At 43.5% G+C, this 24168-nt stretch overlaps 1 protein-coding gene across 1 annotated transcript in view; it reads right to left on the reverse strand.

Moving 5' to 3' along the window:
* LOC124722743 overlaps positions 1-24168 on the reverse strand; it is a 297887-nt gene that overhangs the window by 63270 nt on the left and 210449 nt on the right. The window contains exons 7-8 of the mRNA XM_047247884.1: positions 9557-9596; positions 7656-7730 (exon numbers count right to left, since the gene is read on the reverse strand). Of these exons, the coding sequence (XP_047103840.1) occupies positions 7656-7730; positions 9557-9596 (115 nt within the window). The remainder of the gene's footprint in view (positions 1-7655; positions 7731-9556; positions 9597-24168) is intronic.

Raw genomic sequence — 24168 nt, forward strand, 5'->3', positions numbered from 1 at the left:
TAGCCAGAGCTTGTATAGGGTATCGCTGGTAGAATGAGGAATATCCCAGGAGGAAGTAGAAAAGATGCTGCAAGATGATATAACTGAACCTTCAGGGAGTCCTTGCTCCTCTCCTGTGGTTCTTCTGATGAAGTAGTATGGCACATGGCATTTGCATGGACTACAGATGACTGAACAAAATCACAAAGAAAGATGTTTATCGCATTATGACATCCTAGTCTGCATGAAAGGAGCAACATATTTCTCAATCATGGACTTGCTCGCACGCTACTGGCAAATAAATGAGACTGACTGGGAAATAACTGCCTTCATTACTCCTGATGGTGTCTGTGATTTCAAAGTTATGGCATTTGGACTATGTAATACTTCAGCCATGTTCAGGTGCATGATGAACAACCTGCTTTGATCCCTTAATTAGACATTGTGTCTTGGATATCTGGCTGACACTCATTTCTTCACAGACATTTGAAGAACATTTCAGCCACCTGACAACTACACTGAAGCGTGTTCAGATTGCAGGCCACTGCCTCAATTAAAAAAACCATGTCTCTTCACTGCTCAAGTAAAAAAAAAAAAAAATCTTGAGGCACCTAGTGAATGATGATGGAGTCCATCCTGATCCTGGGAAAATAAGAACATCTTAGAATACGCTTGTAGGACTTGTGATTCATAAAGAACTTCCATAGTAAGACACATCCCTTGCAAGAACTACTACTAACATCTTCTCCGGCCCTAGCAATTGTTGATGAGAATGCTGACACTGAACTTCACACTGATGCTATTGGTTATGCGATAGGTGCAGTTTTAGTGCAATATCAAGAAAGTACTGGCAAGTTGATATCTTACACTTCCAGAGTACTCTCCAAGTCTGACATCTACACTGCCCTATGACTAAAAAAGAGTGCCTTGCAGTTGTTTCGATCATCAACAATTTCTGTCTGTATGTATTTGTCAAACTATTTACTGTTGAGATGGACCATCATTCTCTATACTGGCTGACTGGTCTGAAGGATCTGTTGCATTGACTAGTGAGATGGGCACTGAGGCTTGAAGAGTTCAACATCACAGTGAGACATGAAAGTGGATGCAAACACAAAGACACTGACTGACTTTCATGGAATCCTTTGGTGAAACAAAGCAACGTGGACGCAATGTCAGTCACCACTGCATTAACCAACACTGCTGCTGAACAGAAGGAAGATCCAGCACTGCTGAAAAACCACAGAAGCCTTGGAGGAAGAGGAACCAGCCAGAGGGCAATTCCAGCTAATTAACAGAAGATGGTATCAGAGGAACTATGATGTAAAGGGGAGAAATAATTGATCATCATTCCAGCTCATCTATGCCCAACTATCCTGAAATATTTCCACACTTATCCAACATATGGTCACCTGAGATTCATGAAGACTCTAGACAGAATCAGAGACAAGTATTGTTTACAAGGTCTCTACCAATCCACAAGACACTACACAAGCCACTGACAGAAGCACATGCCACAATCGGCTTCGGGGCAACTGGTACCAATTCTGCCTGCAGCAAAATCATTCCACCAAATTGGAATCATTCTCTTTGGGAGATCCTGAAGTTGATACACGTGAATTGATGAATAATAGTCTGCACTGAGTACCTCAACCAGTATGTTGTCACCAAAGCTGTGCTGACTGCTGAAGCTCTGGAAATTGGGAAGTTCCTTGTAGGAGACATCATTCTGAAGCACAGAGCACCTTGTGTGATGATTGATTGTGGAAAACCTTCTCAATGGAGACTCATATCATGAGTAATTTTGCACTGTGATGTCAACCACATGATAACAACAGACTACCAACCACAGATGAATGGCATCACAGAACATTTTAACCCTTAACTGATGTGGTTGGAAATTTTAACGCTAAATGTGTTGCGGAATCCTGAGAACTCTGAAACAAAAAAAAGTTTATCGGCTCTGGTAGTATTTTCTTGGTGGTTGTTTTGCTATGTATAGTTAATCAATGACATATAAGGAAACAAACTTTTTTTCTTTACAACCAATTTAGAAACAAACTAAAGTGAAAAAAAATCTGAAACTAAAGATATTATAAAAATAAACATAGTCTCTCTGTTTTATCTTTTCTCCAAGGAAAAAACTACCAAATAAAAGCTTTTTTATTCAATACACATTCAGTAAGGTCTAAACTATAATAAAAGAGCATACATTTACTGCTATAGGAAAACTGTAAAATAAAAACTACCAAATAAAAGCTTTTTTATTCAATACACATTCAGTAAGGTCTAAACTATAATAAAAGAGCATACATTTACTGCTATAGGAAAACTGTAAAATATTGACAAGTCCAAACATGCACATAAAAAAAAGAGATAATATTTAGGAGTCTTCTAGATCTGCAGTGCACTGAACACACAATTTTCAGCTTCCACTTTCAGTAACCTGCATCTCATCATCATCATCATCATCATCATCATCATCAGATTCACCGCCAGAAAGTTTAATTGCTGTTTAGTGATCACTTGGAATAGCATTTTCAATGGTAACATTGTTCACAGGATCAACATCTTGACCTGAATAGTCAGCACCACATTCCTCAATCCATCTTAGTACACATTCCTTAAAGTTAGGATCTGTAGTGTTAACTTTTTTGGATTTGTGGACATATTCGCTAAAGTGAAAATATTACGCTAACTGCATTGCAGATTCCTGGGGTGTCTAAATTCATTGTTTACAATGTTTGTCTTGCTAACAGACATCAGTCACCTGAGTATGTGGTATGTCTCTCCATCATACGAAGGTACTGAACTACCTGATCAACAAATACAGAATTTAGTACAACTTCATACTTCCCTGGGGTCCCAAAGTGGCACTGCAATTCCAGTTAATGGTTAATAAGATGATGGACGATATGCTACCTATGTATGGTCATGTCCAACACAGAGGTTGGAATACAATACTGCCTGTCATGAAATTTGCTTATAATATAACGAACCAAGATGTTACAAGCTTCACATCGTTCTTTCTGCTGCAGGGTTGCGAGGCCAAAATGACATTGCACAACATGTTCATATTTCAACCAGATAATACTCAGGATGGGTACATGAGACACTTTATGACTAGAACAGAAGGAGCAAGACAATTGACTTGCACACGGATCCTGGTCACCCAGAAGAAAGAGCAAGCGAGCTAAACACAAAGCAGCAGGCAGTGAAATACAGCCTGGAACACTTGGTATGGATTTTTATGCCTGTGTGGAAAGCCGGACTATCCTAAAAATTACTGAGTCATGAAATGTATTTGCAACTGTGAATATGAACCACCTACAGCTGTATAATAGAATGACGACAATGAAAATTTGTCGGTGGACTGGGAGTTGAATTCAGATTTCCTCCTTTATGTAAGCAATTGTCTTAACTGCTAAGGTTTTCTGAGTATGAATCATGGCCAGAACCAGACCTCCATATGCCTTCATCTATTATCTCATACCTGTACTCTTACATTCCATTAATGCTATTCCTGTACAAATGTACTTGCAGGTCCAGTATCAGCCAATAAATATGAAATTGCACTGCCTGTGTTGTGAAAAAGTGTGATGCAATATATAGGAGCTGCAATTTCATAAAACTTACTAAAGTACTACTTCAGACTTTATCGTATTCTCTGTCACTTGTCAGATGTCTTATACAAAATTGAGGATTATGACCTTTCATCCAGAAGATTAAAGTGCAGAGACATTATCCACATCTATATGAACCCCTAGTATAGTACTGAGGCACAAATTGATGATGGGGGCTTCTTGGTCATTGGAACTGAAGACCCACTTGGCAATTGTGAAGCTTCAATGGGAGGGGATCATCATAATGAAGAGGATGCAACAACTTGATCTGACGAGGATCCTCCAGTGTTGCCATACAGAGGACCATTGCCAAGATCTAGATCCAGGGTGCTGTAGTCAGTTCCGATGAGATCTTCTGAAACAGTGGGTCGGTCTTTCACCAAGAGAGGGAGCAGTAGTGGAAATCAGTATAAAGGCATGGATATTTGTAGGAAAATTAACATTGTCGGCTGTAATAATTGTGCACAGAGTAATTGCAATAGTATGAGATCCAGTAATGCAGTATACTGACAAATGCAGTCAAATAGTGTCCCATTTGATGTCAGTAGTACAGTGTATAATAATGTCAAAGATTCATATGGTAGAGGGTGGAACTCAGTATAAAGGCAGTCAGCTCTGCGTGGTGGTAGTGTGTGCATCTGTTCCATTACTGCAGATAGAATACAGACACCATTAGTGACAGTGCATGTTGTGTACATAAATCAGAATTGTGACAATGTCACCTAGAAAACAGTTTCCATGAGATGAAAAAGCAAAAACAGGTGCGTACCAGGACATGGGACTCTCTAATCATCAAATCACCAATAAATTGAACTCTTCAAGTACAGTGATTGACTTTCATTAGATTGGGCACACAATATGTACACAGTCCAAAATATGAGTTAAGTAGAAAATTATATGAGAAATCGAAGCAGCTCCTTTTGCACAAAGAAAGGGCCACAAATCATTATTTTTCTCAACTTGTTGCTGATTTATAGTTGTGAGTACTGCTAGACGTGTGACAAATTATGTTGAATAACAAACATCTTGAATTCAAGAAAAGACTGCATAAACCTGCTCTAACACTCAGGTGTAAACAGGATACACTGGAGCTTGCTGAAAAACATATGTCATGGACTTCAGAATGGGATAATGTGATCTTCAGTGATGAGAAGAAGATTAATTTAGATGGGCTGAATGGATTTCAGTTTTATTGGCATGATGTGAGAACAGGGCAGCAGGTAAGAATTAGCATAAATTTTGGTGGTGGACGTGTTATGATTTGAGCAGCCTTCTGCACTAAAGGTAAATCACACACTGCTTGGCTGAACACTACAATGAACTCTAACATGTACACTGAGGTGCTACAGACAGAACTGATTAGAATGTATGAGGACCTAGGGAATGAAAGTCTAATGTTTCATAGAGGCAAAGCATCTGTGCATGTTTCTGTTACACCCAAAAGTGCTTTGAAGCTAAAGATATTGATATATTACCCTGACCTGCACGTAGCCTGGATATGAATCCCCTGTAAAACTGCTGGGGAATATTTGGAAGGCTTGTTTATTGCAGTGGAAGACAATTTGAAGCCATAAGTGAGCTGAAAGGTGCAATAAGAGAAATGCGGGTGACAATTTCACTGTAAGAATTACGAACCCTAACAAAATCAATGATGAGAATTTTTGTGGTAATGAGGAAGAACCAAGGTTGTACAAAGTACTAACAGTGCAATAACATAACAGTACACCGAGTGCCTTTGCACAAATTTCCATTCAGGAAATGCAAACGCCTTATTCTATTACTCATGAAAGAAACTATGTAAATCCATCACCACTGCTTATGCCTTATATGTGTCTACTACTTTCATAATAAATTCCATATTGTATGCTGCAGACATTGTACTACTACTTTTGTAAGAACCCTGTCCTCATAGTGATTTCCAATAATGTATGCCGTGAGCAGTGGTGCATGCAGTGTCAGTGTCTTGCTCTGACCCCAAGCAGTTATATAGTGTTTACCATTTCTGGAAGGTTCTCAAAAATTTCTTATGTCTGAAATATTTGTACATTCTGGAATATTCAATCTTTGTATAAATAGCACTACTTTCCACAAAAGAGTTTAGTTCTGTTCTGGTTATGTGTTGGTGTTTATAATAAACCTGTCTTCAGTGTTAAATGTTGTACTTCACTGATGATACTGGTTTTAGATTTGGGCTTGCGTGATGTTATGATGTGACAATATATACAAGTCGACAGATAGTAAATGATAACACTAACATAGAAAGCTGCATGATGGCTGCAGCAAGGTCACTATATGGCATGATCATTTCCATGATTACTCTCACATGTGAGGTGAAAGGATATGCCAGTGACAGGACTGATTAGGCAACATTACTTGGAGCCTTGGGACACAACCCTCATTCACTTCTTTCAAAGAGATATAACTTTTAAAGGAATGGTTGAAAATTGGTTGGATAGAAAGCTACCATTTTTTAAAGGACAGACTGTATGAAAAATTATGCAGAAGAGTGTCCTTATTTCAAACCCTGCCCTAGTGTTTACATACAGGAACAGTGGAACAGTGACATACACTGACCAACCAGAATATTATGACCACTGACCAACCATCAATATAAACCCATCCAGTTCACAGTAGCATCACCTGGTGAGGAATGACTGCTAGTCAGAACATGCACGGCACAGGCAGTATCAGTGGGTGTGCTGTCCATATGTAAAATGGGCAAGGTGTGCAATCTATCCGAGTTTGACCGAGGGCGGACTGTGATAGCCCAGAGGCTCAGCAGAAACATTTCAGAAACTGCATGTCTTGTCGGGTGTTCAAGGGGTGCTTTGGTGAGTGACTTCAACCCTTGGTGGAAACAAAGAGAAACTACATTCAGATGTCATGTGTTGGGCAGCCACCCCTCATTACAGATGTTGGATGTCGTATGTTGGGCAGACTGATAAAACAGGACAGGCAGTGGACTGTGGCGGAACTAACATCAGACTTTAATGGTGGGCAGAGTGCAAGTGTGTCTGAAAACAGAGTGCACTGCACACTCCTAACGATGGGCCTCCACAACCAATGACCCATGCATGTGGCAATGTTAACATCACAACATTGGCAACTATAACTGAAATGGGCATGTGACCATTATCAGCATTAAACATTGGCACAGTGGCAGAGTGTTACATGGTGTGATGAATCCTGATACCTTCTTCATCGTGCCAATGGGAGGATGCAAATCCATCATCTTATAGGGGAGCAGTGCCTCCACCACTGTACCATGGGAAAGAGACAAGTTGGTGGCAGCTCCATTATGCTCTGGGGAACATTCATGTGAGCATCATCCTTGGGTCTAGTGGAACTCGTGCAAGGCATCATGATGTCCAAGAAGTACTATACTTCAGTTGCAGACTATGTACACCTCTTCATGATGATAATGTTTCCCAATGGCAGTGGCATTTTTCAACAAGATAATGCACCACCTCACAAGGCCAGGAATGGGATGATGTGGTTCAAGGATCACAGTGACAACTTCCAGTTGATGTGCTGACCTCCCAACTCACCAGATATGAACCCGATCAAACACATCTGTGACGTAATTGAATGTGGCATAACAGCTCCTCGCCACCCTCCCTGGAATTTATGGGAATTATGTGACTTGTGTGTGCTGATGTGGTGCCAGATACCTTCAGCGACCTACAAAGGCCTCATTGCTTCCATGCCATGACACATTGCTGCTGTTATCCATGCCAAAGGTGAACATACTGGCTATTATGTAGGTGGTCACAATGTTCTGTCTGATCAGTGTAAGATGAGATCATGCTCCTTCATTACAGATATTTGGTATGTTTGTGGTATATGTCATTGAAGATCTATTTAAGAATGAGATGAGGAGGATACTTTTTGTCTGAAGACATTGGCAGGGCTTTCTGCATATCTCCATCACTCAAAATTTCTGCAATGTGAGTAGACAGTTTTCTTTATAATACTGTCTGCTTCCATACATAATTGAATAGTGTGCAAATTATAAACTACTATGGATAGAAAAAGATCTTTAAAACTACTTACAGGCCGTAAATCTGCCTCATTTGTGTAATCAGTTGGTGTGCGTGCAACTTTTACACTTCCAGATGAAGAAGAGCACTGGAACCATTAAAAAGAAATGACTTACATTGAATTCAGTTAAATAAATGTGTGAAGATTAAATATTAGGTGAAACTTATTGAGACACACTTAAAATTTATCACTTTCTCAGTTGTTTATAGTTATGCACCACTAAACTTTACTCAAATCATTATAGACAGTTAGCAAAATTATACATGAAGAGACACAAGGGTTTGATGTAAAGGAGATATAATTTGTATCTTAACTTGAAGTGGGGCATTTAGTTATTTAGTCTGCCTAAGTCATAATCCCTGTTTATCTCTGGTAGGTATAATGTAGTAAGAACACAACATTATAATAACTTCTCTTACTGAGTTTAGAACTGATACTGAAAGAATTTGTTGTTGAAGCACCATAAATAATAGTAAAATATGATTTGTTAACTGCCTTACTTCCATTTCTAGGTAATTCCTTAAGGATGCAAAACAGGACATTTGGAAATTGCCACAGAAATGTGAAGGCTATATTCTAATATGGCAACAGTTTTTGCACAAAAGAGTGAGGGAGGGGGAGGAGGAGGAGGGGAAGGAGGGGAGGGAGGGGGAGGAGGAGGAGGGGAGGGAGGGAGGGGGAGGGGCAGGGGAGGGAGGGAGGGGGAGGGGGAGGGGGAGGGGGAGGGGGAGGGAGAGAGAGAGAGAGAGAGAGAGAGAGAGAGAGAGAGAGAGAGAGAGAATGTCAGTTTGGTAAGTCTTTATGTTTAGTTTACTCACATTAACATTATTAGGAAAGAGAGGAAACTTTGAGACTCAGTTTCACCTGGTAATAACATAGTAAGAATTCCAATTTTCGAACAATGCAAACTGAAGGAGTAAAAATAAGCCACAAAATCCAGTTTACAGCTTTATTTTTTACAACTTCATCAGCATCAGTGGTTTGGAAAACTAAGGGAGTTCGATACTACCGTATAAAACTCATAGCAAAGTTCAATGGAACAATAAGATAAATCAAAAAATTATCCTGATGCCGTAAATATTCACAGTAGTCACTAAACATTTGAACTGCTAATGTGACAGTATTCTAATATTATTCAACAACAATTTGCTTCTCAACAGTAATTATTAATGGAACAGAACCATCCCTATAATACTGTCATAAGTGCATTGGTAGTGTGCTCTTGAACTGTATTGCATGAATTAATCAAAGGTCCTTTAATTAATTGGTAGTTCCCTGAAAAAGGTTGCTGTTTATTGTTCATAAATCTACCAGAACTTACTGGTGGAAAAAGATCAGTCCAATAAATTTGTGTTGCACTAATCACATACTCTGCTCATGTCTTTTTCATCATTTAGAGGCTCTCAGTGTTGCTGATGAGGATTTTCAAAACTTTCCTGCGAATTCATGTAATCATATAAACGTAGCCACAATTTGTCAGAAAAAAGGACACATCAGGATCAGCCTGTCGATTATGCACACATTATAACAGCTAGTTGCACTACTGACACTGAGCAACAGTATCTGTATTGGTCAGTCAATTCATTGCAGTTACTTTGCAGGGTTTCATTTTGCTTTGTGCACTGCTCTGTTAGCAGCTGCTACTAACACAACTGTCTGAAGTGCTAAGTGGCATCCAGCTTGCCTTTCAATTCCTTCTGAGGCACTCCTAACATGTCTGGTTGGTTTTAACTGATACCATTCTGGCAAAGCCCACCCTCACTGCACTGGATGAACCACTTACATTGTCTGTGAAACATTCTGTATTGTAGCTATATTTGACCCAGAAGTTTAATAATTTTCTCCATTTACTTAAATATATGAGATAATACTTCATCAACATTTGTTTGACTTAGAGAAAAATTTGTACTTACATCAGGCTGGTTTGCTATCCTGTTGTTTTGATTAGAACATCTGAAACAAGGAAAAGTTCAAATTCTTATGTAATGGTCAGAAATACAGTAACCAGATATTTCCAGTAGTACTTAAATAGCACTATCACAAGAATATATATTTAGGATATGTGGAAAATGTAATTATAATGAGTGCACTTTTATGCAATATAATGAGTAATGGAGATGGATCTCTTTTATTCTTACTAGGTGATACACTATGTTGATTATGTCTGACAAGTAAAAACTTTATGCTGGACTGGGATATGAACCTTTAAAGTCTACCTTTTGTTGTCACTCTTCTTCATTCATTCCAGATTTCATAGAGGCTCTCCTTACATGCTGTGGGACTGGTATCTTTAAATAGAAAGGTAGTGTACACTTTGCCAAGAGTAAAAGAATTTCATCTCTGTTACAACTCCGAGACTGTTGCTAAGTCAACCATTCCACTGTATCTGTTCTCCTGGAGGCGACTCAAAACAGTAGAGCACGTCTGCATCCACATGTATACTTTGTAAGCCACCACGTGGTGCACAGCAGAGTGTACCTTGTACCACTACTTGGCATTCCTACTCACATGTTGATCAAAACTACCAGCAACAATATCTAGCTGCACGCTACCAAATTGCTTCAATGTCTTCCTTCAATCTGATCTAGTGGGAAACCTAAAAACTCTCACAGTACTCGAGAATGTGTTGAACTAGTGTTCTATGCACTGTCTCCATTACAGATGACCTACACTTTCCTAGAATTCTTCCAATAAACCAAACTCAACAATTCGTCTTCCCTACTACAGTCCTAATTTGCTCACTCCATTTCTTATCATTTTGCAACATTATGAACAGATGTCAATATGAGTGTGCCACGCAGCACACCACTAATATTATATTCGAACATTATGGGATTGCTTTTTTATTCTGATCTGCATTAACTTACATTTCTACATTTAGATCTAACTGCCATTCATCATAACAATTAGAAATCCTGTCTAAATCATCCTGTCTCCTCCTACAGACACTCAGCAATGACACTTTCCCGTCCATTACAGCATAATCAACAGTCACAGACTGCTGTGCACCCTATTCTTCACACCATTTATGTATATAAAAAAGAAAAGCTGGCATATCATACTTTTCTATGGCACTCCTGACTATGCCCTTGTCTCTGATGAGCACCTGCAGTTCTTTTATCCTTCTTATACAGGAGCCAGCTGCTTGAGACTTTGGGCCGGGTGAGAGATTCACATTACATGCAAGCTAAGCAAGGAGCTGTAACGTTACACATCTGTAGGCAAGCTAATCAGCTACCTAGAATTGCTATGAGATAAGATGTATTTTGTGTATGGCTGAACGCTAGTGGGCCCAGATCTCAGGGCACTCCACAGTGACTTCGGCTTCCAGCTAGGTGACTGATATGAGTGTGTCCGGGTACAAAGAATAGCAGCATCGCTGGAAATGGGAAAAATCTCAAAGCTGGGAATCTTCACAGCTGTTACTCATATAGCCTTTGTGCAGGAGATTGGAGATTGTCTAAGCAATGGCGGGCTTTGAGACAAACTGAAAGATGGCTTCTTACAGCTCTCTGAGAGTCTATAACAGTTTACAATCAAATATTAATGAAAATCTGAATAAATAGGTGCTTCCACAAAGATGAGGTGCATCCCATCCTATGACAGCAGTATTTCAAAATCTTTAAAACTACAGAAGTTAATATTTCATAGTGAATAAATATTTGCACAATGAACCTCTGGATTAACAACTTTTGAATGCTTCATGCGATTTCCACTTACAATATCTCAGATGATAGGATTGTCCTAAAGCTAACATCCCTGAAAGCTATGTATCTGTAACTGTGTTATGTATACATAACGTTAGCGACAACCCCGGACGGTGCACAAGTCCCACCCAATCACCCCCCTCCACACCAATCCATATCCTAAGCTCCGCCCATGGTCTGCCGCATGTTCCAGCATCAAAGTTGTTCGTATCACAGATATGCCAGTTATAACAAGGGAGAAAATCAGTAGTTAGTATGAAATACAGTTTTTCCGGTACCATTGTGAAAAGAATTAGAAATTTGTTCATTGAATATGCGAGTTAAAAAATCATCAGTAAGAAAGAAAAATAAAAATGGTATCCACACTGTCTTTTTTATTTCATGAGCTTTCACCTGCACTATATCAAAAACTCTGATATTTGTTGACTGCAGTGAGCTCAAATTTCCGTCACCTCACGTAGTGTAAGAAATTCTGTTGGGAAATATTAATTGGTAGTATCGCCAAGGATGCTGTCCATTATCTCGATTGTCTAAAGTCAATGTTGTGCATAAACAAGGCAAAGTCGATGTCTTGGTTTGTTTCTGATTACCCCATTAAGACTAAAGAATATAAGAGTGGGATAATGTAGAAATGCGTAATGCAAGCAGTCAGATATTTATACAGTGGCATTCTTCATTAATATTTGCCTGTGTAATGGGTGAATTTTTACTTGTGAACTCTTCTGACTGCTTGCTTATAGCAGACACGAGATTATTTTGAGTTCTTCTTCAGTGTTTGAGAGCTTTATAGCTGCCTATTGTTAAACATATGTACATAATTTCATCAGTGTCATTCCAACACATCTTGTCGTACTTTAATGTCTGTTAGATATCAGGTTTGACAGCAGTTGGCCACAACAGTCAAGATTAGGTACCTTGTGTATGATAACTTTATTGAGAGTGCATATCTATGTTTCATTGGGACAGAATTACACAAACTGCTAAGAAGTACTAACAGCACAACACTGCTAGTATGAACAACCATGGTAAAACAAAAAACAACGAACAAAAACACGACAGCGACGAGGACTACCAAAGATCATATTGATGCGCTCTTGGTTGGTGTGGCAGGGGGTAGGTGTGGAGGGGGGTAAATGGGCGGGGCTTGTGCAAATGTCCAGGGCTGTCACTAATGTTTCCTTATGTATTGATCTACAATATCTTTTACATCTTCTTCATTATGCAAATGTTTGTCAGAACACTGTATTCTCTACATTTTCACAGCAAGCAAGCATAGCTTGAGCACCTTACATACTGTGAGAAGGATGCCAATCACCATATAGTGGAGATGCTGAGTCGCAGGTAAGCAAAACAAAAAGGCTCTCACAATTATAGCTTTTGGCCATTAAGGCCTTCATCAACAGTAAGACACAGATGCACACACACTCATGCAAATGCACCTCACATATATGACTGCAGTCTCAGGCAACTGAAACCACACAGCTACATTCCATCCTGGATTTGCACCTTACAAAGTGTTATATTTGTTTTTTAAATTAATGAATAGTTTACTATTTTGCCAGTAACTTTATTTAAATGTCGATTACAAGATATTAAAAAACTGTGCTAATTTAATAGTGGTCAATGGCATGTGTTAGCAGACACCACAACTGGAAAGAGTTCCAGAAGATGTTTATGTCAGGCAGGCATAAATAACTGTTTAAGCAGTTTTTAGCAACAATCTGTTATCACTTAACACAAGCGCACTAGTGCAAGAATGCTGGATTATTTATTAATGAACAAACATTTTTTTTATAAGTACTGTGAATAACCTAAGTGTAACTGAAAGTTTATGATATTTTTTATTTAAATATTGTTGCAACATATTAGTTTAGTCAAGGAGGTGGTCATTTTGAATCAAATCAAGTCTGTAGAGCTTAAGGATGACATATTTTTGGTGGAGATGGCCTTCAGCCAATGGAAAAGCAAATATTAGCGGAACACTATGGGGTCAAGTGAAGACTGGGACTTCTTGAGTGAAGAGCTCAAGGGAGCAATTTTGGAAACTTTGTGGTAAGTTCTGGAAGAAGGTAGACCTGCCTACAGTAACATGTGCCATTCAGTCATATAGGTTGTTGTTTCTGGGTGGCGAATGGATGCTAACAATACTCTAACTTTTGAAGGTATTTCAGATTTCGAAAGGTCTGAATGTGCACCAGAGTAGGACTAACTTTTGCCGCTTGATTTACAGAACTAAGAACAGACAGAGTTTGAGTTATTATTCTTCAAATTGCATGTGTTAATTTGTGAATCATCATATTGAACTGTTTTGAGCTGGTGAATATTTTGGGTATTGTGATTATGAAATGGACTTGATTTTCATTTATCTTTGATGTCTGTTTAATTTGGTGATTTTCCTACCATTCTTCTAACACTCTCAACATAACTTTACAGCATTTGATTGGTTGGTTGGTTTAAAAGGGGGGTGGGGAGGGACCAAACTGCAAGGTCAATGGTCCTTTGTTCTGATTAAAATAATTCCACAAGGATGGGAGCAAAATAATTGAGACATACAAAACACAGCTAGAAGAAAGGAGAAAACCACAAGAATGACAGAAGGGCAACAAACACTAAAATGGAAAAAATCGGACAAGAAAATCAGAGAGACGCAAGAAACATGTAGAAGAGATCAAAACAAAAGAGGATATTACCATGGCTGGCTCACCATGAGAATAAAAACGAGAAGCCAGCCACTCTGCAACACATTAAAACCTCCATCCTAAAAGCACTAGGGTGGAGGACATAGAGGGACAAAGGACATTGTTTCTGTCGCAGAAACAATTGTGCTAGTCCCCTGCTCAACCATCGCATCGATGTTACAGTGTGGGGGAGATTTAGCGGTGACAGCAGAGGTGAAAGTTCCCCAGTCTGCCTTGATCAATGTCCATCTGGGCAGATGTCTGTGTGCCTGACGTCTGGGCAGTGACAAGAAGATGGGGAAGCGGTCACTACCACACAGGGCATCATGTGCTCTCCAGTGAATAGAAGGGAGAAGTCCTAGGCTGCAAATTGATAAATCAATGGCCAAGTAACTACCATGAGCCACGCTGAAATGTGTGGCGGCCCCAGTATTTAAGAGGCAGAGGTCGAATTGCAACAGTAAAGTCTCGACATCTCTGCCTCTGCCAGTAAGCATGGTACCACCCCACAAGGGGTTATGGGCATTAAAATGTCCCACAAGTAGGAAAGGTTTAGGGAGTTGATCAATCAGTGCAGCTAATACATTCAGCAATACTGCACCATCTGGAGAAAGATATACACTGCAGGCAGTTATTTTCTGTGTTGTCCTCACCCTGACAGCCACAGCTTCAAGAGGGGTTTTAAGGGGCACACGTTCAGTACAGACCGAGTTTAGGACATAAACGCAAACTCCACCTGACACTTGATTATAGTCGCTACGGTTCCTGTAATATCCCTTACAGCTGCGGAGGGCAGGGGTCCGCATTGCTGGGAACCAGGTTTCCTGGAGGGCAATCCAGATAGAAGGTGTAAAGCTTAACAGCTGCTGTAGCTCAGCCAGGCGGTGGAAAAAACCACTGCATTTCCACTGGAGGATGACATCGTGAGACTAGGAAGGCATGGAACACTCAATGAGGCAAGTTTATGCCTCAGAGTCACCTGCTGCCACTGATTTAATGCATGAGCAGTCTATGTCCATTGCGTCTGAGGGTCAGGCAAGATCTAGGTCCTCAGCAGACGCCAAATTCTCCACCGCATCCTCAGAAGCAGAGCTTGTAGGTAGTGGTGGTGTGGGTGCCAACGCAATTTCCTTGGTCTTAGGAGTTTTCTTTTTGGATTTCTCTCACTGCTCCTTGGGTTTCCCTAGCTGGGAGGACTTCACTGGCTCGATCTCCAGGACAGAGGATGAGCGTGAAGCCCTACGACCAGCTGCTTTTGGGCTCTTCAGCCAAAGGTGGGTGTCGTCTTTCCCACTAGAAGAAACCTGAAAGTGAGTGTCCCAAGGGACCCCTTCCTAGCGAGAGAAGCCGAAGAAGACTTACGCTTCTCCAGCTTAGAAGTGGGGACGGACGTCCTCGATGGTTGGGGGGTGTTGCTCTCGAAGTAGGTGGTGCAGTAGCAACAGGGAGGGAAATGCCCCCCACCATCAAGGGGGCAGGTGGAGTCTGACAGCTCTGAGAGCCAACTGTATGCAGAGAAATGGAAGATGGTAGAACTGTTGTCACAGCGGTGGCATAGGTTAATGTCATATGCACAAGATGTAGCCTCTCATATTTTCTCTTAGCCTCAGTGTAGGTCAGTCGGTCCAGGGTCTTGTACTCCATTATTTTCCTTTCTTTCTGGAGAATCCTGCAGTCATGTGAGCAAAGCGAATGGTGCTCTCCGCAGCTGACCCAGATAGAAGGCGGGGCACATGGAGTATTGGGATGTGATGGGCATCTGCAGTCTCGGCATGTGACGTTGGAAGTACAGCGAGAAGACATATGGCCGAAGTTCCAGCACTTAAAGCACGGCATCGGGGGAGAGATACCGGGCTTTACATCACACTGGTAGACCATCACCTTGACCTTCTTGGGCAATGTACCATCCTCAATAGCCAAGATGAAGGCACCGGTGGCAACCTGATTATCGTTCGACCCTCAGTGAACACGCCAGTCGAAATGTACACCTACCTGCTCTAAATTGGCATGCAGCTCATCGTCGGACTGCAAAAGAAGGTCTCTGTGGAATATGATACCCTGGACCATATTTAAGCTCTTATGGGGCATGATGGTTACAGAAACATCCCCCAGCTTTTCACAAGCGAGTAACTCCCATGACTGGGCAGATAATGCTGTTTTGATCAAGACTGATCCAGATCTCATTTTGGACAAGCCCTCCACCTACCCAAACTTGTCCTCTAAATGCTCAACAAAAAACTGAGGCTTCATTGTCATGAAAGATTCCCCATGAGCTCTCGAACATACAAGGTACCGGGGCGAATAAGATCCGCTGCCATCCTCAGCCTGACATTTCTCCCATGGTGTGGCCAGGGAGGGGAACAATTTGGAGTCATACGTCTGTGTGTTGAATTGAGCTTGTGATCGCTTAGAGACTGCTGGTGTTTCACCACCAGCAAGAGATGATGGACTGCGCTTCATCGCGTGTCATCTGCCCTGATGCCACCCACTCCAACCAGGGCCCTCCCCATGGGCGCCACCTAGCCGCAGCAAAGCCCACCTGGCAGGATGGCCATTGCCAGGAGTCTCGATGCCCCAGGGGGATGGGCCTCTACTCCTTGGCATACGTAGGGAGTTAATGGCACAGGCATCAGCAGAGTGAACCCTGTGTGGTCAGGGGGCTACAACAAACAGGATACATGGCAGCCCCACCACAACAGACTGGCTACTGTGCTGGGTATCAGGTGCTAAGAAGTCCATGGTCATCGTCAACCCAGAAATCGACACTGCATAGTGCATGGTGGAAAATGAACCCAGGAAGGTGTGCTCACCCAAAAGATGGAGAATGGGCATGACTGCAATGCGAGGATGAGAAAGTGGGCTAAAGATCTCAATGCAAGATGGACACGATGCACCTTGTAAGGCGCCCTTCCCCAACTGGCTCGCTCTTCGGGAAAATTTTGAAGAATGGAGGTCAAACCATACATGGGACCATCACATAAAGGCTGAAACGTGTGAAACTCCTTTTAGTCACTTTGTACGACAGGCAAGAATACCTCAAGCCTATTCTAACACCTGGACCCGCAGTGTGGTGGGTGGGAGGGGCGAGTCCTTAGGCCCACGTGACAGGTCCAGAAGAATCTGTGGCCTAGGTGTACACCATGGAGGTGTACGTGAATGGACCTCGAGGAGAGGTGGTAATGGGAAGGACTCCAGTTCAGACTGAACGGACCGGACGTGAACTGCAATCATAAGCCATGACCAGGGTCGACAATGCGGGAGATGAAGAGATGAAGAGCTGTGGTTGGGAAAAGGAGATGGTAATTCAGATGCGCAGGGAAACTAGGAACATGTGCAATGTAACTGGCGAGCAGTTGTGCACGCCTAACCTTCAATGGAGGAACTTCGGCCTCCACGATGACACTGGTCACTGGACTCATTCTAAAAGCTCCCATCACTAGGCAAATGCCATAGTGGTGCACTGGGTCAAGTAAACACAATGCTGAGGGTGCCGTCGAACCATAAACCAGACCCCCATAATCAAGGTGGGATTGAACAAGGGCTCTGTAGAGCTGTAGCAGCGTTGAGGGATCTGCATCCTAGTTAGTGTTGCTCAGGCAGTGGAGGGCATTGAGGTGCTGCCAGCATTTCCACGTAAGCCGACGAAGGTGAAGTAGCCAAATCAATCAGGCATCGGAAACCAGTCCTAAGAATCAATATGTGTCCACTACAGTGAGTGGATCATCATTAAGGTAAAGTTCTGGTTCTGGATGAATGGTGCGACACCGACAGAAATGCAAGACACATGACTTCGCGGCTGAAAACTGGAAGCCGTGGGCTAGAGTCCATGACTGGGCCTTGTGAATGGCTCCCTGTAGGTGCTGCTCGGCAACACCAGTGCTGGAGGAGCAGTATGAAATCCAAAAGTCATCCGCATACAGAGAAGGTGAGATGGACTGCACTACAGCTGCTGCTAGACCGTTAATGGTCACTAAAAACAGATATACACTCAATACAGAGCCCTGCGGGACTCCATTCTCCTGGATGGAGAAGGGGGGGGGGGGGAGAACTATGGGATGCACCAACTTAGACACAGAAAGTAAGAAGTGACAGGAAGTTTAAGATAAAAATCGAGAGCGGGACCCGGACACCCCACTCATACAATGTGGCAAGGATATGTCGTCACCATGTCATGTCATACGCTTTACGTAAGTAAAAAAAGACAGCAACCAGATGTTGGCATCTGGTAAGGCTGTTCAGATGGCAGACTTGAGGGACACAAGATTACTAGTGGTAGAGTGACCCTGGCGCAAGCCACCCTGACGTGGAGCCAGTAGGCCACGCGACTCCAGGATCCAACCCAACCACCGACACACCATATGTTCCAACAGCTTAAAAAAAAAGTTTGTGAGGCTGATGGGCCAGTAGCTATCCACATCAATGGGTTTTGACTGGATTTGAGCACCAGAACGATGGTGCCCTCCCGCCATTGTGATGGAAAGACGCCATTGCACCCGATCCGGTTGAAGATGACGAGATGTTGCTTGTAGTCAGACAAGAGATGTTTAATCATCTGACTGTGGATCCGTTCTGGCCCAGGAGCTGTGTCGGGGCAATGTCCAAGGGCACTGAGGAGCTCCCACTCTGTAAATGGGGCGTTATAGGGTTCACTGTGGAGTGGAGTGAATGAGAGGACTTTCCTTTAGATCCACCATTTGAGGGTGTGAAAGGCTGGGGGATGGTTCTCCGATGCAGAGGCTCAAGTATAGTGCTCAGCAAAGTGCTTGGAAATCACGTTTGTGTCAGTAGATAACACAGCATTGATGTGAATGCCAGGGACACCTGTTGGGGTCTAGTACCCGAAAAGATGTCTGATCTTCCAGACTTGGGAAAGTGATGAATGGCACCCAATGGTTGTCATGTATCTCTCCCAATACTCCTGTTTCCATCATTTTATAAGCTGGCGAATGCGGGCACAGAGCCGCTAAAAGGCTATTACGAGCTCTAGGGAAGGGTGCCACTTATGTCGCTGTAGAGCTTGCCGAGGCTCTTTAATTGCCTCAGCAACTTCCGGCGACCACCAAGGGACTGCCTTTCACCGGGGGCACCCTAAAGAACGAGGGATCACGTATTCCTCCACAGAAATGATCGTTGTAGTGACCTCCTCAATGACATCATCAATGGCACCACGTAGGGGCATTCAGCGGTGACAGCACAGGTCAAGGCTTCCCAGTCTGCATTGTTTAAAGCCCATCTGGGTAAATGTTCATGGGCATGATGCTGGGGAGTATTAGGAAGATGGCGAAGTGGCCACTACCACACAGGTTGTCATGTGCTATCCAGTGGATAGATGGAAGAAGGGCAGGGCTGCAAACTGAGAGATGAATGGACGAATATGTGGCATGTGCCACACTGAAATGTGTGGGGTCACCTGCATTTAAGAGACAGAGGTCGAGTTGTGATAGTAAATTTTTGACCTCCCTACCTCGGTCAGTGAGCATGGCACCACCCCACAAGGGGTTATGTGTGTTAAAATCTCCCAAAAGTAGGAAAGGTTTAGGGAGTTGATCAATCAGTGCAGCAAATTCGTTCAGGGGTACTGCACCATCTGGAGGAAGATATACATTGCAAACAGTTATTTTCTGCATTGTCCTTACCCTGACAGCCACAGCTTCAAGAGGGTTTTTAAGGGGCACAGGTTCACTACATACCGAGTTCAGGACATAGACATTAACTCCACCTGACACTCTATTATAGTCGGTGCGGTTCCTGTAATATTCCTTATAGTCGCAGAGGGTAATGTTCCACATTTCAGGGAACCAGGTTTCCTGGAGGGCAATGAAGAAAGCAGGTGTAAAGCTTAACAGTTGCCATAGCTCAGCCAGGTGGTGGGGAAAAATTCCACTGGAGGATTAAGTGATCATGAGACTGGGAAGGCATGAAACACTCAATGACACAGTCTACACCTAAGGGTCACCTGCTGCATCAGATTAGCACCTGTGTGATCAACATCCATTGTGTCTGAGGGCCCAGCAAGATCTAGATCATCAGCGGATGCCAGAATCAGTACTTCATCCTGAGACACAGAGCTTGTAGGTAGTGGTGGTGTAGGTGCTACCGCAGTGCCTTGGCTTTTGGGGGTCTTTTTCTTCTTAGGTTTCCCTCACTGCTCCTTTGGATTGTCCAGCTGGGAAAGATTCACCGCTTCAGTCTCAGGGACTGAGGAGGGCCGTGAAGCCCTATGACCAGCTACCTGTCATTGCTACAGCCACTGGCAGGTGTCAGCTTTGCCACTGGTAGGAACCTGGGAAGGGAGTGACCCAAGGGATACCTTTATGGTGAGAGGAGCCAAAGAAGACTTACACTTCTTGGGCTGAGCTGAGAAGTGGGGACTTAAGTCCGCGATGGTTGGGGGCGGGGGGGGGGGGGGGGGAGCAACAAGGAGGGAAGTGCCCCCCCCCCACTCCCCTACACCATCAAGGGGGCAGGTGGAGTCTGACAGCTCTAAGAGCCAACTGTATGCAGTGAAATGGAACTGTTGTCATAGCGGCGGCGTAGGTTGACGTCATATGCACAAGATGTAGCCTCTCATATTTTCTCTTAGCCTCAGTGTAGGTCAGTCAGTCCACGGTCTTGTATTACATTATTTTTCTTTCTAAGGAATACTGTAGTGTGGTGAGCAAGGCGAATGGTGCTCATGGTGCTCTCCACAGATGACACAGATAGGAGGTGGGGCACAAGGAGTATTGGGATGTGAAGGAAATCCACAATCCCAACAGGTGATGCTGGAAGTACAGTGGGAAGACATATGGCCGAACTTCCAGCACTTATAGCACCACATCGGGGGAGGAATATATGGCTTTACATTACAGCGACAGACCATCACCTTTTCCTTCTTGGGGAATGTGTCACCCTCGAAGGCCAAGATGAAGGCACCGGTGGCAACCTGATTATCCCTCAGACCCTGGTGGATGCGCCAGACGAAATGGACACTTCGACACTCTAAATTTGTGCGCAACTCATCATCAGACTGCAAAAGAAGGTCCCTGTGAAATATGATACCCTGGACCATATTTATGCTCTTATGGGGCATGATGGAAACAGAAACATCCCCCAGCTTGTCACAGGCGATTAGTGCCCATGACTGGGCAGATAATGCCATTTTGATCAAGACCTACCTTGACCGCATTTTGGACAAGCCTCCACCTCCCCAAACCCTTCCTCTAAATGCTCCACAAAAAACTGAGGTTTCGTTGACAAGAAAGATTCCCCATCACCTCTCGTACATACGAGGTACTGGGGTGGGTAAGCTTTGCTGCCATCCTTAGCCTGGCATTCCTCCCATGGTGTGGCTAGGCGGGAGGGGGAAGATTTGGGGTCGTATTTCTTAACACTGAAGTTAGACTTTGCTTGCTTAGAGACTGCTGATGTTTGACCACCAGCAAGTGATGACGTACTACGCTTCATGGCATGTCAGCTGCCCTGATGCCACCCACTAGGACCAGGGGTCCTCCCCACAGGCACCACCCAGCCACAGCAAAGGCCACCTGACAGGATGGCCATTGCTGGGAGTTCCGATGCCCCAGTGTGATGGGCATCTACTCCTTGGCATATGTGGGGAGTCAATGGCGCAGGCATCAGCAAAGTGACCCCTGTGCGGTCAGGGGGCTGCAACCAACAGGGTACATGGCGGAATCACCACAATGGACTGGCTACTGTGCTGGATATCAAGCGCAAATGAGCTAAGAAGTCCACTAAGTGACATATTGAGTGCAATGCACAGTCATGGGCAAATTTAATGAGTGCTTCATTCACTACGAACGAAATGTCTGAGAATTTTTTCCTGAGCAAATTCTGGAGTGAAACGAAGCAGACGTGATTTCAGAACGAGTTCCTGAATGGACCAAGTTTCAAGCACAGAAATGAGTCGATTTGGGATTTTTGTGTGCATGAGCGCACAAAGTTGAGGCATATAAGTCATCTACAGTGAGTATTGACTGAAATCATGACACCCAAGAGATGATTATTGGAACATTTACAATGGGATTTTGTGCACAGCCTGACAAATTCCATCAATGAATATTTATATTTAATTGAGAATTCAAGCCACATAACAGGAAATTCAAGCCACATAACAGGAACAGTAGACAGGGAAAAGGCAACCAGAATGGTAACAATAGTAATATCCACAACAATTATAATGAACATAACAGAATCACCGTAATAATTATTTTCAAAGGGAAAATGGAAATGGAAACTTTCATAATGGAAATCAAAACTGGGAACAAAGCTTTGAGGGGCAGGAGCCTCATGAAATGCAATACCACAATAAGAGGTCCAGAAACTAGAGATTGCCACGTCTCAGCTCCAGAGTTGGTGAAATAAACTGGCATTGAGAAGGACATGTTATTTAAAAATTCTGTGGGTGTAGACAATTCGGCAAAGAAGCCACAAATGTTGGAGACAGAAGTAAATTATGGAAGGAATGTATGTACGTAGAATAATTCCGTGATCAAAAGAGAGGCAGAGGTGGATCTGAATTTGGTGGAGGCGGAATGTGTGATGAATTCTAATGAGAGATCAGTCAGTAGCAACAAATATAGTAATGCAGGTGAAAGTAATTCGGATAATTTTGTATCGGAGGAAGTAGATGAAGCTATCTGTGAAGGCAGCGCAGCTGTAGTCTTGTCCGCTGGAGATGAATTTTGTGGTGTATCGACAGAAGTAGGTGGTGGTACAGCAACAGTCGCATCAGCTGGTGACAAATTTTATTATGTATCGGTGTATGTGGGTGATGTATTGTTAAGGGGAGGTAGTGGTGATGTTTTAGGAGCTGTGGTTGCGAAGGTTGAATCTACTGATTTAGATATCTCACACAAAGGAATTTGTGCATTTATTTGTACTGGTGGAAGCGAACTGATGGCTCTTGATGAAAGCTTGAATTATGAATGGATGTGGAAAGATAAATGTGAAAATGTGTTAGACAATACATTAAAGCATAAAGTGACAGAGGCATGGGAGAGTAGAGAAAATGTAATGGAGACTGAGGTAGAACCGAGTTTGGTGCAATTTGAGTGTATTGTGAATTCTATTGTGGAATGATGTAGTAGTGGCAATCTACACTCCTGGAAATGGAAAAAAGAACACATTGACACCGGTGTGTCAGACCCACCATACTTGCTCCGGACACTGCGAGAGGGCTGTACAAGCAATGATCACACGCACGGCACAGCGGACACACCAGGAACCGCGGTGTTGGCCGTCGAATGGCGCTAGCTGCGCAGCATTTGTGCACCGCCGCCGTCAGTGTCAGCCAGTTTGCCGTGGCATACGGAGCTCCATCGCAGTCTTTAACACTGGTAGCACGCCGCGACAGCGTGGACGTGAACCGTATGTGCAGTTGACGGACTTTGAGCGAGGGCATATAGTGGGCATGCGGGAGGCTGGGTGGACGTACCGCCGAATTGCTCAACACGTGGGGCGTGAGGTCTCCACAGTACATCGATGTTGTCGCCAGTGGTCGGCGGAAGGTGCACGTGCCCGTCGACCTGGGACCGGACCGCAGCGACGCACGGATGGACGCCAAGACTGTAGGATCCTACGCAGTGCCGTAGGGGACCGCACCGCCACTTCCCAGCAAATTAGGGACACTGTTGCTCCTGGGGTATCGGCGAGGACCATTCGTAACCGTCTCCATGAAGCTGGGCTACGGTCCCGCACACCGTTAGGCCGTCTTCCGCTCACGCCCCAACATCGTGCAGCCCGCCTCCAGTGGTGTCGCGACAGGCGTGAATGGAAGGACGAATGGAGACGTGTCGTCTTCAGCGATGAGAGTCGCTTCTGCCTTGGTGCCAATGATGGTCGTATGCGTGTTTGGCGCCCTGCAGGTGAGCGCCACAATCAGGACTGCATACGACTGAGGCACACAGGGCCAACACCCGGCATCATGGTGTGGGGAGCGATCTCCTACACTGGCCGTACACCACTGGTGATCGTCGAGGGGACACTGAATAGTGCACGGTACATCCAAACCGTCATCGAACCCATCGTTCTACCATTCCTAGACCGGCAAGGGAACTTGCTGTTCCAGCAGGACAATGCACGTCCGCATGTATCCCGTGCCACCCAACGTGCTCTAGAAGGTGTAAGTCAACTACCCTG

This window comes from Schistocerca piceifrons, chromosome X (assembly GCF_021461385.2).
Source record: "Schistocerca piceifrons isolate TAMUIC-IGC-003096 chromosome X, iqSchPice1.1, whole genome shotgun sequence".
Lineage (NCBI taxonomy): Eukaryota > Metazoa > Arthropoda > Insecta > Orthoptera > Acrididae > Schistocerca > Schistocerca piceifrons.